Source organism: Taeniopygia guttata, chromosome 3 (genome assembly GCF_048771995.1).
Source record: "Taeniopygia guttata chromosome 3, bTaeGut7.mat, whole genome shotgun sequence".
In the NCBI taxonomy this organism is placed as follows: Eukaryota; Metazoa; Chordata; class Aves; order Passeriformes; family Estrildidae; genus Taeniopygia; species Taeniopygia guttata.
In genome coordinates, this window is record NC_133027.1 from 5,520,960 (window position 1) to 5,536,823 (window position 15,864).

The 15,864-nt window shown below is 36.9% G+C and overlaps 1 protein-coding gene across 6 annotated transcripts in view; it reads right to left on the reverse strand.

Annotated features, from left to right (window-relative positions):
• SUPT3H (SPT3 homolog, SAGA and STAGA complex component) overlaps positions 1–15,864 on the reverse strand; it is a 254,259-nt gene that overhangs the window by 41,460 nt on the left and 196,935 nt on the right. For all 6 annotated transcript variants that reach the window (XM_072926286.1, XM_072926289.1, XM_030269924.4 and 3 more), the window contains 5 exons: positions 14,778–14,853; positions 12,047–12,159; positions 11,279–11,386; positions 10,623–10,811; positions 8,054–8,164 (listed from right to left, as the gene is read on the reverse strand). In XM_072926286.1, the coding sequence (XP_072782387.1) occupies positions 8,054–8,164; positions 10,623–10,811; positions 11,279–11,386; positions 12,047–12,159; positions 14,778–14,853 (597 nt within the window). The remainder of the gene's footprint in view (positions 1–8,053; positions 8,165–10,622; positions 10,812–11,278; positions 11,387–12,046; positions 12,160–14,777; positions 14,854–15,864) is intronic.

Below are 15,864 nucleotides of genomic sequence, written 5' to 3' on the forward strand. Positions count from 1 at the left end.
GTTCCATCTCCACAGGCAGGGCTACCAGCCACTAGACCAGTTTGCTCCAAGCCTCATCCAGCCTGTCCTTCTGGCCAAGCTCAATACAACAGGACACATCTGTCAAGCATCAGTTGTTAGAGCAGCACATAAAATGAAGATCCTGCTCACAAGAAATTACGTTTTGTGCAATTTTTCTCCGTCTGTAGGTTAATTCCAAGTCAAACAGCTTTATTACATGATCCTAAAGTTCTCATAATGTTACATCCAGACAGCTCACATCCTGTGCTACAGAGCTGGGCAGCCCTGCTGCTGAATCACAGCTGCTGCATCTCAGTCTGAGCTGGCTCAGAGCAGCACTGAGCGTGAACTGACAACTACGAGCAGCTCCAGTTCACAAAGCACTTTCAAATCTTTCAAGGAAAAAATTGTGAATGAACGCTCATGTTCAAGGGAAATCTGAAAGAATGGTATAAAGTACAACTGCAACTATCTTGCATTATATAATGGTATAAGTACATGATATTGTCCATGATCTAACAAAATCACAAAAACATGAATCCTACAAGGAGCTGCACTGACAAGTCAAGAAATACACTTCAATTTTTAGATGCTTCCATTTTGTTCTTGGGATTTTTCAACAATCAAGTTTATATTTATTAACTTTTGTATCAGAATGTACCTGCTTCATGGGCAATGCCTCTGTCTTCACAAAAATTAATGCAAATTATGGAAGAAGGACCACATTTATTTTTGCATAATATCTTGAAGCACTAAATTAAGCTACCTTTTGTCCCAGTCTCTGCTCTAGAATTGTAGCTCTCACCTTACCCTTGAGATATGTATTTATGTATTACATGTTAGATTGCCTTGAGCAAAGTACCAGAAGTCAGATTCTCATCCATACTAAGGTTTTTTAAGCCTCTCAGGAGGCACATAAGAACATACACTTTTAGAAAGTAACATATTCTTACCCTCAGATCCTTTTACATCAGTACAACTGATGCCTCTAGTATGTATTTGAATCTGGCCATACAATTAGAAAAAAAAAAATTATATAAGGTTTACGAGACTAGGAATTGCTTTGGTTTATATGAGAGACTCAGGTGACTGCAAACCTTATAGTTCAACTTTAGGAATTGCTTTGGTTTATATGAGAGACTCAGGTGACTGCAAACCTTATAGTTCAACTTATCTTCTCACCAACAGACCTAGCTAATTAATCTGACAAATCAGATTTTTTTAACCATTAGATGTGAAAAATGATAAAATTTTGCAGTATGAGCTCCTATGTTGAGCAAGATGCAGGTTTTGTTCAGCACTTCCAGTGTAACAGGTTTGGACAGGCGGTGACACAATGGAGCACAACCCTCTGTGTGGTTGTACAAACTGCATTAGCAGAGTCACTCCATGCCAGTGTCTTCTGCCTCAACAGAACCACATCCATGCTGCCTGAAAGCCTCACGTGCTGCTTCCAACAATTCATGTACTGTGCTGTGTAGTAGGACACTGATGTATGTGCTGTCCAAGAATTTTAAATATCCCCACAGGATATCAAATACTATGCAGACCATTTGTAAATACTTTCCTAGGGCTCTGCAGAAAGGGAGTCAGTTCTTTTCAAATCTACTTCAATGACATTTTTGTCTTATCTAAAAATCTATGTTCCTGTTCAATAAAATCATCTGGGCAGCTTACTGCTTCATCAGTACTGCGAGCTTGTGCCCTCATTAATAAATTCTGTTGGAGCGTTAAGACTACCCCCAGTAGGGACAGCTGGGAAACTGCAATATAAAGTCAAGCAGCACATTTAATGACCAATGAACTTCTGGAAACTTACTCCAAAATGATACATCATTGTGTCAGACACTCTTAAGCATTATGCAGCTTGGTCTCCCTCTTTAGAAACATGAAACCCCCTGAAACTGCTACCACAAATTGGGAACCTTTTAAATTATTGCCAAGCCACCTGCTTTTCTCCAAGAAACTTCATAAAACTCTCCAAATTAGTAAGGTCATTAAGTAAAGCTTACAGAACTGTTGTTATTCTGAAGGAGTATTAGCTGTTTAGCTTAAGGAAACCAACAGGGATTTTTATAATGGAAAGAACTGTCATATATATTATATAATCTATTCCAAATGAAATGCATTAATATATTCTTGAATATGCTATTCTTTAACATTTTAATCTTTCTGGAAGAAAATCCTATTAAACATATTATCAGGATTAAATTTATCTAATGAAGAAGTTCAGTTAAGGAGAGGAGATGTGAAAGATTCAATCAGTTTATGGGTCTTCAGATGGTATTAAGAGCCATATAAATCAAATGTCCCATTTTACATTTCTGAACAGCACTGGAAGAAATAGTGCTGGAATCAAAGAGGGAGCCCCATTTCCCCTGTTCCTTCTCTTTTTTGAATGGCCCTACAGAGAGCAGGCAAGGATGGATTATAGGAATGCCTTCTGTTGAGGAGTCAGCCAAAACTGTGCCATCTCATCTTGGAGCAATTTATCCAATAAGATGATTTAGAGGACAGTTCAGTGGCACCATTTTTGGAGGCAAAAGCAGAAGGGAAGGAATATAAATCAAAGGTGACTGGCAGGTAAAGGATATATGCAGCAATCAGCCAAACCATGTGCACACTGGCACAAATTCAACAAGATCATTTATAAAAATTTTAAGTCAGGAGTACACAAAAGGGGGTCTGGTGCTAACTAAATCCACAGATAGATTACACGCCACTGAAATAAACACTTCCAGATGCTGGCATACAAAAACCTTTTACAGAAAGAAATGTTTTCTTTCATAAATCTGAAAGGAGGAACCTTGGGATGGGGGTTGGGAGAGAAGGGAACAAGATTTCCAAACTGAGATTGACTTCCTACTGGTTTTATAGAATAATAACTCATCTTTTTCAAGCACAAAGTGCTAACATTGTAGAATTACAAATAACTGCAGACAACAGCTTGAATTATAGACAAAGACATCATAAATATATAACTGTTTAATGAAATAAAATGCCCTTTTTTTTTCAAAATGAGAAGAAAGCATGAAAATGTCAGTGTGACTCTTTCTATATCAGAAACTGAATGTGTAACAGAAGGGAAAGTTTTCAAATGCCTTTTGACATAAATACATACATTTCATTTTTGAGAAGTGATTAAGAATGAAATCCTGACTTCTTCAAAATCAGTATCAATTGATTCAGAATATCAATATGGGCAGTCTATATTTTACAGGACCTTAAGTATCAGAGATTTTTAATTTGGTTTCCATGTAACTAATTTCTTTCGGAAACAGCATTCAAAACTTTTTATCATTCAAGTGTTTTAGAAAAATTCAGCTGTACTGTATCCACATTGTGTCTATTGAAGAAATTATTGAAGATTATATTCCAGAACTTCTTCTCACAACTACTTTGATCTGAAATATGTAGAAAGAAATTTCTTTCAGTTAAGAGGACTAAGTTGAGGGCCGAATTCTCTGGATGACAATTCCAGGCTGTGGAGCCTCCTTCTCTGGAGATAATCAAAAGCCTCATGGATATGAGCCTATGCCCTGGGATCTGGGGGACCCTGCTTGAGCAAGGAGCTTGGACCAAAAGACCTCCAGTGGTCCCTTCCAACTGACTCATTCTGTGACTCGATGAATGTGAAGCTGAATTTTTCTTGAAGTTGAAGGCACTTAAACCAAACTTGCTTTCCAAAATGTCCTCTTCCACAAATATCATATTGCCACATTATCCTTTGTATTTTAAAAGCTTCCCTCTCTTCATTCTACCCCCTGAATCTGCTGGTTTAGTTTCTCATAAGCTCAGATTTGCCAGGTCATCAGCTACTATTCCACAAATTTAAATTTTAGGGGAAATTAATAGAGTCAAAATCTTCTTTATTATATTGAAATTATTAAAGATCTGTGATGAACCTCAGTGGTTTTCACTCCAGAAATTGATTAAAGTATTTGCATAAAAGCTGAGCTCAATCAGGATCAATAAAAAGCACTTTTAAAACATCAGAAGTAAAAGACCTTGACTAAATGTATAATTTGACTGTGAAACTATGATTGTCATGTACATGTACCCTACAGAAGTCCACATGGGATACTTGCATTTATTATTTAAGAACCCCTAAGAGTATAGGCAGGGCACTGTAAGGCCCAAATAATTCAAGTCTCTGCCAAATCACATTCTCTGCTGTATGCAGGGAATGTCACAAGCAATATAATAAACACAGATTTGTAAATACTCATTGTTTTATGCTGCATAGGCAATTTTATGAGACTGAAATATTTAACAAGAGAAGATTTAGACTAGCAAGCCTTTTCATACTGAAATGCCTGGGAGGTTGAAGGAACGTTGTCCCCAGAACATAAGTACCCAAGGAAATGTTGGTTACACCCCTGTTAATTCAATACACCCCACTGACACATGTACAAGCTGCTGAAAAATGGCCACTGTCTGCCATGAGCCTGTGAAGGATTCCAATTTACATTTGTGAACTCAGTTTCTCTTAACTAAACATCTGAAGCACTTCATTTCAGAGTTGGCAGAAACTAAAGACAAGAATCTGCTCTGGAAACATTTTCTTGTTCTTTTTGTTTGTGGTCTTCCACTATTGTAGCTGACCACTTTGATTTTCATTTCAGAGCAAAGGATCTCAGCTGTCCTTTTGCTAGAGCTGTTCTCTTTGCTAGAGCTGTTCTCATGGTCACAAGTACAGCACTCACAGACTGTTCATGCACCACTTACAGCTGCTACTATCAAGACTCCAGGTAAGCACTTTGTATTGTTCACAGAATAAATACTCTTTAAAGAATTATTTTTTTGCTACCCCAACTGTCTGAAATACAAACAAATCAAATAACTTAAAACAATTTCTCTAGAGTCATTATGCTCGTGCTCATGGTAAGAAATATCCACTTAATATTTTTGTGAACACATTGGCATAATAAATACTATTATTTGGAAGACTATTAGGATTACTCCTACCGGCCCAGTCAAGACTGGACATCATTTCACTATGCACTTCCTTAACATAAACGTGCATAGGTCCAGCACATTGAATTGCATTATTGCATATGATGGAGAGTTACATACTTCCCATTTCTGTCTTGCAAACTTACATGGTGCTATTGCTTAATATTTATCTGATTTTTGGAAGTCTAGAGCATGCTTTAAAGTTGGTAACACAGAGCACCACCCAATACTGTTTATAGAGAATATTTAGATAAAACATATGTCTAAACTATCTTAGATATGATACAATGCAGAAGAATCCAGAGTACACTTGCTGCTTTCCATTGTGGCTTACACTTGGAGACAAAACCTAAATGCTCTAATTATGTTAGTCATTCTGACATAACTATTAAGGTCAAAATAAATGCAAACGGATCATTTTCACCGGTTTAATGTTAGTTCTCATTTACCATACGATTATAAAACTTTCAAAGTGTTGTTTCCATCCAAACCAACATTCATCAAATGTTGCTAAAGAATAAATTGTATAGCTTAAATTTTCTTCCAAAACCAACTCCTTAGGAACACTTATCACCAAATCAGTTGGAAGAGAGTGACAATCATGATGAAACAGCAAAACAGGGAAAGATGTGAAAAAAAAAATCACTGTTCGTGTTCTACAAATACATAATTATTTTCTTAAGAAAACATAAGTATATGTATTTTTTAAAAAACAAGACATTCTCCTATATTTTCTTCTTGCAGAAATTAAATCTAAATTATATGTTTGGGCCTGAGCTATTCAGTAGCTTGAAAAGCATGAAGCTTTTTCACTCCTCAACTGTCTTTTTTAAAAAGTGGCTTTCCATAAGAGCTGCTGGGAAGCAATTGGCAGCTCTCTTTCCACATCATCCATCCTTGTGTAGGACAACACAACTGTCAAATTTCATTTTTCCTGTTAGAACCCCATCCCCTGGTGGTTTGGGTACGGATAAAAACTTTCTGAATGTGGCAGCCCCTTGACAACTGCCAGTCTGATCCTGATCCATAAAAATATCTCTTCTAGTTGATTCAAACAGTTAAAGCAGGGTTTAGATCCTTCTGATACAATTTCCCCCTCAGAAACTGCAGAGAGCAGCTCAGATTTCTATTATTGTTTTCCAATATTTTGCAGTCCCTACATGGGCTCTGTCACACAGGTCCTGCTGCTGAGATCTAAGGAAAAGGCCATGCCTGATTACATAAAAATCTGCATCAGTTCTATTAATTAATTTCTTCAGGTTTGGTTGCACACACACTACCAGATCTAGCCATCATTAAATTGTATTTGTTGTGGAAATCTGCATTAATGCAGACTGAAGAGGGTACTCAGTGCTCCATCCACATTACAACCAGAGTTTCTGGTTGCCACGTGGACAATTATCATTGTCAGGTCTATCCCCAGAACTCCAGTGAGGGCACTCACAGGGGAAAGGTCCTACATGCAGACTCTGCAGTACCTCTCAAAATACTTTTCCTGAGCCTTCTCATTAAAAGCAGAATCGTGTTACAGCTCTACAACATCTGTAGGCATCCAGAAGCTGACCCAAGATTCCCTCTTATTCTTGGCTTGTTCAGAGGGAACAAGATCTGTTCCTCTCATCAACCACGTTGACTGTAGGTAATGTTAACAAATTAAATTGTTCAGTTGCACTGTTTGGGAAGTTCACAAGAGTGGAGGACATAAAAAAACCCCAACCCAAACCAGGGTATTTTATTATATCTTGTGGTTGAAGAAAAAATTTGAACTTTGGTTAATAATTTACCAAAGCACTTTTAGTGAGGGTCAGGGAGAGAATATTCACCTTTCTGCAGCTGTTTATGTGAGCTCTTTACTTTTTAAAAATAAAGTTAATACATTCTCTGCTTTCAGAAGCTATTGCCATATTCTTCACAATTACTATGACTTAGCAAACTTTTGCTAAAGACATTTTTCTGTTTTGGACTGGAAATTCTATCCAACACTTTACATTATATTAATCTAGCATTTTTGAGTGGCAAAAGAAAAAGGTGAAGTTACATAAAGACAATTCATTGCAATTTGTATTGACTATCATTAATAAACCAAACTTTCACTGCCATGTATAAAAGCACTAATTAGTTTTGGCACTAGGAAAATTATAACTGCACCTACTCATTTTCTCTTCTTGACTCTTGTTCCTTGCTTCTGAAGTCCCACTATTTCCTTTATACTTATGGCTTTCATATACTTCTGCATTGCTTTTACATAAATGAATTAATCCAAATTCAGAATAAATTTCCTTTCCTAAAATCTCTCAGATATTGGACAATTTCTTCCTGATTTTAAGGAGCTGAGGTCCTGTTTGGTAGATTTTGTTTGTTTTTTCCTATAATTATTTTTTTGACATTTATTATTTTCTAAATGCAGGTATTCTGAGGTAAGCAGGATAAATGCCACACAGAACAGTAGACAAGAAGAAAATTACCCTGATTTATGACACTGGAGATGGACTTGCTTTCACATTTTCATCAGCTGAGAAAATTAAACAAAGAATTCATTTGGCTGTTCTGAACAATGGATTTGCAATTTGCATAGAAAAAAATGGCAAAACCTCAGAACCCATCAGTGTTTTACCACAAGATCAGTTCTATTACATTTCAGTGGAGGTTCAAAGTTGTCTAAAAAAACCCATTCTCTTCTTTCCCCAACCGTAAATGTGTCACTTGAGAGTTCAACATCCAATAGGAGCAGTATCCGACACCAAACTAATTTTAGAATATAAAGTGCTCTTCCCCATATTGGAATACATATAATTTAAAATAACTGTAAACCTAAACTTTGGAAAAACAGAAAATTCAAGCACTAACAAAAAAGCATAATTTGTAATTGAAAGAAAATAATATTTGAAAGGAAAAAAAACTTTTTTTTTTGTCTTTCCAAAAAGAGACAGAAATTACTAAGTTTTATTTCCCAAGAGAATTATGCCACTTTTATAAAGAAAATTACAGTCACCACAAATTGCTCTCAACAATTCCAAAGCTTCTTCATTTGACCACTTGAAAATCAGAGTTCTTTAAGATTATAAATATAACTTTTTATAACTCTGTTATTACGTACTGTGAATGGGGAAAGGGGGCCAATCTTGTGGCCGTAGCGTCGAATGGCCTCTCTGATGTGGCTGGGCTGGATGGCATCACTTTGAGCCTCCATCCCACAGGCTGCAGTGCTCTGCAACAGAAAAACACATAAATTGTTACTAAATCAAAAACACACAACAGACCTACAGTGCATAAAGTATGAAAATAAACCTTTATAAAATGGACCATTTTTTTTTCCTGAGGATACACATCATTGGTGCCACACAGAACATCAGAGAGAAAAAAAAAAAACTATTAACAAATTAAAGAGGACTTTTACATGAACTTTTCTTAAGAGACCCAAGGAACACCATGTTAGTCCTTTTAAATCTTTCACCTAGTGCTTCTCTATGTTGCAATTGCAAAGAGCAGAAAATGTTCAAACTAAAATGAAAGGGTCATATAAGTCATACTGCAATAACCACAGAAACTATTTCTAAAACACTTCAGGCTCTTATTATGATGTCAAGGGGTGGGCAAAATATTGAACAAGCACCCGAAGTGAAAGCAATCTGACACCAACTACACCACTGAATACTATCAACTTGAAATTTGAAGCTGAAACATGTGACGTAAAGGTGTTAGAAGGATGTAAAATTTTTTTAATTACCTCAAACTGGAAAGTTTTAAAATTTCAAGTGACTTTTTTGATTATGGACCCTTAATAGGTAAAAATAAGCATTCACTGCCATTGGCACACTGATTGTACAATAATTTTCATAGGATTTTAAAAGAAAAAGTTGCTCTTTTCTCCCTTCTAGCCAACTTGAAATGCTGATTTAGGCTCCACCTAGACTTATCAGAATTCAGATGACTTACCTAGTGATGGCTGCTTGGCAATAAATGAATGAAAATTGCATTAGTGAAGGCACTGAGAATGACAAAAACTTTAACTGTACACTGAAGTTTAATGTACACACATCCATGGCCCCTCATATATTCACATCATATGCTAATGCTCTCAAACTTGGAATGTTTTTTACAAGATGTTTCATTTTTTCAAGAGCGCTGAGTCCACTGGAACCGGTGAGTACACACAGAATTATTCATTATACGATGGCAGATTCTTCTCCTGCTAATTGACATCCATAAAGGGAATATGAAACTCAAATATTTTCTGCTGGACTGGGCCCTCATGGCCTAAAAATAGTATTTTTCATCAATTTAACTCATTTGCCTCATTTATATTCAGTAGATAACTAGGCAAATTGAGTAAGTCATGAGAACATTTAATTAAAATTGTGCACTTTTTGGAATATAATTATTTCAAAGGCATTTAGTCAAACACTAAGAACTTAAACTCTCAGCATCAAAAGCTACACCTCCAGCTAAATTTCTCTTCCTAGGAATTACAATGGAAATCAGCCACAGGAACAAAATACAATCAAATATAGCATAAAAAAGGAAGAGGAAAAAGCAGAAGTCTTTCCAGGATTCACTAAAAGCTTTCTAACCAGTATAGTAAGGACAGGAGAAAGTTGAACACTTCAGGACTATCCACAGCACTGATGACACCAGAAGGAGAAAATACATTTCTCTACCTTATCACTGTAGAAATCACCAGTTTTACCCTGAAATTTGAGTATTTTTTAATAATAAAACACTTGATAAAATCCCAAGTCATTCCATTGCTTTTCAGCAAAATGAGACTGCCATCACATTTCTTCAAAACAGCCCCAAGTGACCAGCACAGGTTTTCCTATCCAGTTTATTTAATCACATTGATTTCTCTTGTGGGTTTTAGGCACATATATCCCTCTCAGAACACCAAGACTCTGCAACAGCAGACAAGAATAGTAACACACATTTCATACTCTGAATATGAGACATCCCTGTTTTATGCAAAGCTAACAAATATTTAGCTTGAATGCAAACAACTGGTATAAAAATGAAGCAAGTTAGGCAAAGTTGTTAAAAGCAAGGGTGGCAGTCACCTCAGTCTGCTGGGATCAGGAAAGCCACAAGCACCTTTTTGCCTATTTTTCTTGTATTTTGACACTTAAAACCCGTGCTTGCTGCCCCTGTCAGAGAAGGGGGTGATTATTTGGAGTGGTGACAATTGCTGTAAATGTAGAGGAGCAGGTTCTTAGAAGTAGCAGTTTTCACCTTAACAAAATTCAGTTTGCAGACATTATTAGGAAAATTTAGCATAATTCTGATAGACAAAACACCAAACCACACATTTGGCCCTATAATAACAATGGTCATTAATATGTGATATAGGTTTAAATTAGTATTTAAGACGAGACACATTATTAACTGTGAGGGTGGAGAAGCCCTGGTAGAGGTTGCCCAGACAAGCTGTGGATATGCATCCCTGGAAGTGATCAAGGCCAGGTTGGATGGGGGCTTGGAGCAACCAGGTCTAGTGGAAGGCGTCCCTGACCATGGTTTGGAGTGGGAACTGGATGATCATTAAGGTCCCTTCCAACCCAAACCATTCTGTGATTCTGTGATGATTTCCTGAGTATGTTTTGGAGAATTTCTCTTTGTTTTTTTTTGTTTTTTTTTTTTTTTTCCCCAGGAATATACCTTTTTTCACCAAATACCTTTTTCCTTTTCCTTTGTTTGGATTTGGTGGAGTCCTGTCCAATTCCACCGTTCCCCAAGGCTCCTGAGGGGGTTTTCCCAAGGTGCTGCTGCCCTGCTGATGCTGGCGGGGTGGGTGTAGGGGGTGGTGTGTTCTCAGGGGAGTCAAGACTGGTCTTCACACTCGTAGACTGCCCTAAGAGGTGTGGCTGTAAAAGCAAGATGTCAAACAGCCACAATATAATCAAATCACAAATAGATCCCACCCCAGCTATTTCCTTCTCAGATTCCCTGTTGGAAAAGATGCAGTACAGAATTTTTTTTTTTTCATTCTAGAAGTTAGTATAATATCTGTATAATATCAATGCATGCAACACAGTACTTAGTACACTTGCACTTGCCAATTTTAAAAACTTTAATCTCCAAATCTGCAACAGAGCCTTGAACACAGAAGAAATTTTCACCCAAGAAAAGAGGATTTTTATTTAATTAAAAAGGCACTGCTAATAATTTAGGATTTAGAATTATAATTTAATATATTTCCATCTAAATCCATAACTTCCAAGTTCATAAACTCCATAACAGAAGTCTGCACCAATACCATATTCAATAATGAAGAAAATACATTTACAAGCAAAATGTGAAATGCATTAATATGTGAAAAAGCAAGTTTTACCTCAGTAGAGTTGTGGTACTGTATAAAGGTGGCAGATATGGCATGACTGAATGGGTCACCAGCTTTGGGAGTCATGTCCTGTTTAACCAAAAGGGCCAAGTCCACCAGCTGGAGGAGTAAAACAGGTGGGGTTACTGACATGGTACTAAAGTGCCATTGTAACAATGGGAGAGTGAGGGCTGTGGGTTGAAGCAGAATATTCTCAATGTTTCTCAGATGACAATAAACTTATTCAGATATTTCAGCCTAAAGAGCTCTTCTCTTCTACTTCTGTAAATATATGGAGCAATCTATCTACCCAAGAGGACTTGGCTTGGCACTAAGGTAACATTTTGTTTTCCAGGAAATCCTTCTTTCTAATCCAGTTGTGCAATGGGATTTAATGAGCCTCAGTGCACTGCCAAAGGTCACATAGCAAAGTGTGTGGTTTCAGTTTGGACTTGAAAAGTCCATGCTGGACTCCCCTCTCTCCTGCAGCCATTATAAAACATTTCTATTTGTGTAGGAGATGGATGAACACAGCACAGCACACTTCTGTCACACAGCAAATTGAAAGACAGCCTGGATTTTTGAGCTGGTCTCGTGGAAGGTGTCCCTGCCCATGACTGGGGTTGGAACTGGATGAGCCTTGAGGTGCCTTCCAATCCAAACCACCCCATGACTCCATGAATCCAGAGAGCTTGGAGAGCTGAAGAACCCTGAAGCTGGGATGTAATTAATTCCAAGAGTAATTAATTAATTTTCACTAGAGTTCAATCAGTCCCTTACCTGGGCCACAGTTTCATACGCTAAATATGCCAAAATCTCCATTGCAACTGCATTTGGCTTTATTTCCATACTGCTACAGTCCAGCCAGTCACGGAACTTGGATGCTTTCTTTGCTGTCAGTTAAAGTCATAAGAGGAAAAAGAAAATTTAATGGCAGACCAAAATAATTTTTTTTTTTATTATTTTGCAGAAATGCTGCAAAACTGAAGCAATTGGTGTGAGTGTGATTTGATTGGCCAAAGAAGGAATTCTCAAAATGGAACCAGAGGGGAAAGACTGTTATTTCATACATTTTGGAGACCCATAAGCACGTGAAATAAAGAGAAAAAAACAAGATAGTTGATCACACACAGGAGATTTCAGAACAAGGAAGGTCCAACCTCAGAGGAGTGTGGACCAGACAAACTTGCTTTAGAATATATTACTATAAAATAAATAAAATTATTGCATCGCATCTTTGATGAATTAAAAAACATTAGAAGAAATCCACACAAATAAGATAAAATTGATATAATTGTATTAACAATAGCAAAGATAAATGAAGGACAGAAGAACTTGGAAGTCCTGGTGTTAGCTTTACAGAGCTGAGGTGCTGATAAGTGAGTCAAAATTATTTGTACAAGTGTGTTTTTTAAGTGTGCTTTGTATATAAAGAAATAAGGATAGATGTAAAATCAACATTCAGACAAGAACTTCACACTGTTAATGGGTGAGATCAATTCAGAAATAGGGCAACGGAAAATATGGTATAGTGAAATTTAATATTTGCTTGGAGAGTAAAAGAAGGGAAAAAAGAGGCTGATCTTAGGTGAGCGGTGGACAAGATGATCATAGAAATCTGTGGACATAAAGGAGCTATTGAAACAGAGATCTTAATGAGGGTTGTTTGTGATACAGGACAACCAAAACAAAGTAAATACAAGGTGGAAAAATCATCTGAAGGAAGTGGGAACAACTCTTTGAAAAAGAGCTTTCAATCAAGACTAAAAAGCTACAGACAAATCAGGTGTTAAACAGAAAAAAGGTCAGTGGAAGGCTACATTGCATCACTAAAGCAAAAAACAAACAACAAAGAAAAGAAACATGAGAAGTGTGAAGGTGATAAAATCATCACAAAATGTTCCCCAGAACTTAAGTTTGTAATTCTGTAGTACTTGATCCTTTGAGAGACCTTTTCTTTTGCCTGTCTTTAAAGTGCAGAAATATCTGGAGCTGTGATTATTAATATATATTTTTAGAAAATTTCCTGAAGTCCCTTCCAGGTTCATTCTCTTGTGACACAGTTTTTATGGGCTTACATTACAGCAATACACTTTGTTAAACATAGTAACACAATCAATTTTTACTGAAATAAATAAGTAAAAAAAGCCCTTGGTCAAATGTTCTGCATGGCCTTTAGTACATTCTGTCTAATTGAGCTCATTTTGTGCAATTGAATTTGTGCCCAAGTCTTTCTTGGTACTATTTTCTAACCACTGTAATTCTCTTTTTCCTTAATGACATTAAATGTCAGTGAAAAAGAACCATATAGACATGGGCATTTAAAAACACTGTGAAAACAACACAGAGATATTTTTATAGATCACACTTATAATGTCTTAGTCAGCAACATTCTATTTTATTTTGAAAATTTAAGATTTTTATTTGTTCTGTCTCCAGATGGCAATTTTGGTGTTTTAAAAATGACTTTATCACAAACCTCTCATTTCCTGAAGTCACCCTAATCTGAAGTATCATTTATCTAATGGTTCACAGATGTGTGATGCCAAATTATAACCAAACGTAAAAAACATATTGAATTAGAAAAAGAAAGGCTTACAAAACATGTTTTCCTATGTTTGCTGATGTTTGCTGATGGAGAACAGTATCTCAAGTGTGTCATTTATTGTCATAAATGAGTCACTATTTCTTTGAATTTAAAAGGAAGAACGAGATAAGGTCTCTCCTTAACAACAGCACTGTGCTCAGTTGTGTGTTGTAGGATCATGTGCTGTTTTGTCATGATTTTTACTGGCTGCTTCACCTCCCCTTCTCTGACATTTAACCTAAAACCTTAGTCATCACTTAACCAATTCTGTAATGATGTTTTACTACATGATCAAGCCCATTAATTTACAGCTCATTATAGTCGTGGCCCACAAGTACTTCTAGTAAGTTGGTTTTCAGTGCTAGTAAAGCCCTAATTCTGTCATCATGTTATTAGTGTTGGAATGGTGTATACTGATGAACTTGGCTAATAGTGAATAAATTCCACAGCAGGAGCTTACAGCTTAAAATAGAAAAGACGCTTTAGTAAGTTCTTTGTGTCTCTGTGGATCGGGAAATAAAAGCAAAACTTGCTGCTCTTCTCTAATTTTAGAAGCATTCCAAAAAACCTGCAGCCATGAAACTTTGCTAATGTGCCGACTTTAGCACCACCATGACAGACTTTGGGCAAGTGTGGTTTTAATCCATTAACTCCTCACCAGTTCTGTCTTTGCAGTCGTCCTCACCAGCTCAGTATTTGAGCACATAGAAAGCTTGGTAAATATTCAAATAAAATACTCTGCCTGATGGCCTGAAACTGTGCTAAATTAACTGTTCCCAGGAGTTACACAGACAAAGAATTCAAAGTTTCATTACTGCGGATGAAACAAAAGTGCTTTCAAAAAACATGAGGTTCTGGTGTGCTCTCTATTAAATGAAATAATAATCAAACATCTTAATATAGTGCAGCCATTATAATACTTACAAAAACTCAATTGCCGACTTTCACAGAATTCTGCATACTGGACTGAGTCCATGGTTCGTGTTTGTCTTTCTGCTCTCTGACAAAAGAGTAAAAGTACATGATGTACCTTATTCCAACAAGACTGCATTCCACAACAGAAATTAGAGCACCAAAGCGCCCTTGCCACAACCTTGAAGCAACCCTCCCAAATTAAACATGCATTGAACAAGTCAAGATGCAGAAATATAAACCACATATGGCTTATTAGTCTTGTGAGTTAAATTTCCCAGAGGAGAGTGTCAATTCCTGTTTTCAAATCCAGCCTCCACACTACTCACCCAGCCCAGCGGTGAGGGCTGAGAGAAGAGAGGTGCTGAGCACTGCTGCCCTGACCAAGATATATGTTTAAACTGAAGCACATGAGTATTCTGCCTGTGTGTTTACAGATGACCAGAAATGTAAAATGTTCTTCTCAACCGGGGCCAACACGTTCTCCACTGAGCAGAACTGAACCTGTGCACTTCTAAATTGTGAAATTAATAAATTCCATCACACTGATGTGCCAGACAGAGAGGGGCATTGAAGGGTCCCTTCCCACCCTCGATACCCAGTAATAAATAAATGGTACATGTGCCTGTTTTTTTTTTTTTGACTCTTAATTTACACTTCAATTTTTATACATCTGAACACTTCAGGAAAAGAAAGGAAATTAGATCGAATTAGAGCTTGTGGGAGAAAAAATATCTTCAAATGTTCACTACTGCATCTAAGAATATATTTCACATGGAGTCCAGTGACAATCAAAAGAATGAATCTCAAAAGAGTCAAATAATGAAACCACAAACACTACACACACTCTCCCCTCCACATATACAGGATGCTGTAATTAAATCATGGTTGAAGCAGCAGTGAAGTCCATGGTTAGGTCTGAGCAGGTGCTTGAGTTCTGTTTACTTCAACAGAGCAAGGGTGAATTTCACAAGGTAAAGATCTGGTCTCCACAAGAGATTACAGCCTTTACATATCAGAGGCAGGAAGCGGTGATTAGATTAAAAAGAAGGATTGTCCCTGTCAGAAGCAAACAGCTTAGTACAATCTCTCAATCAAG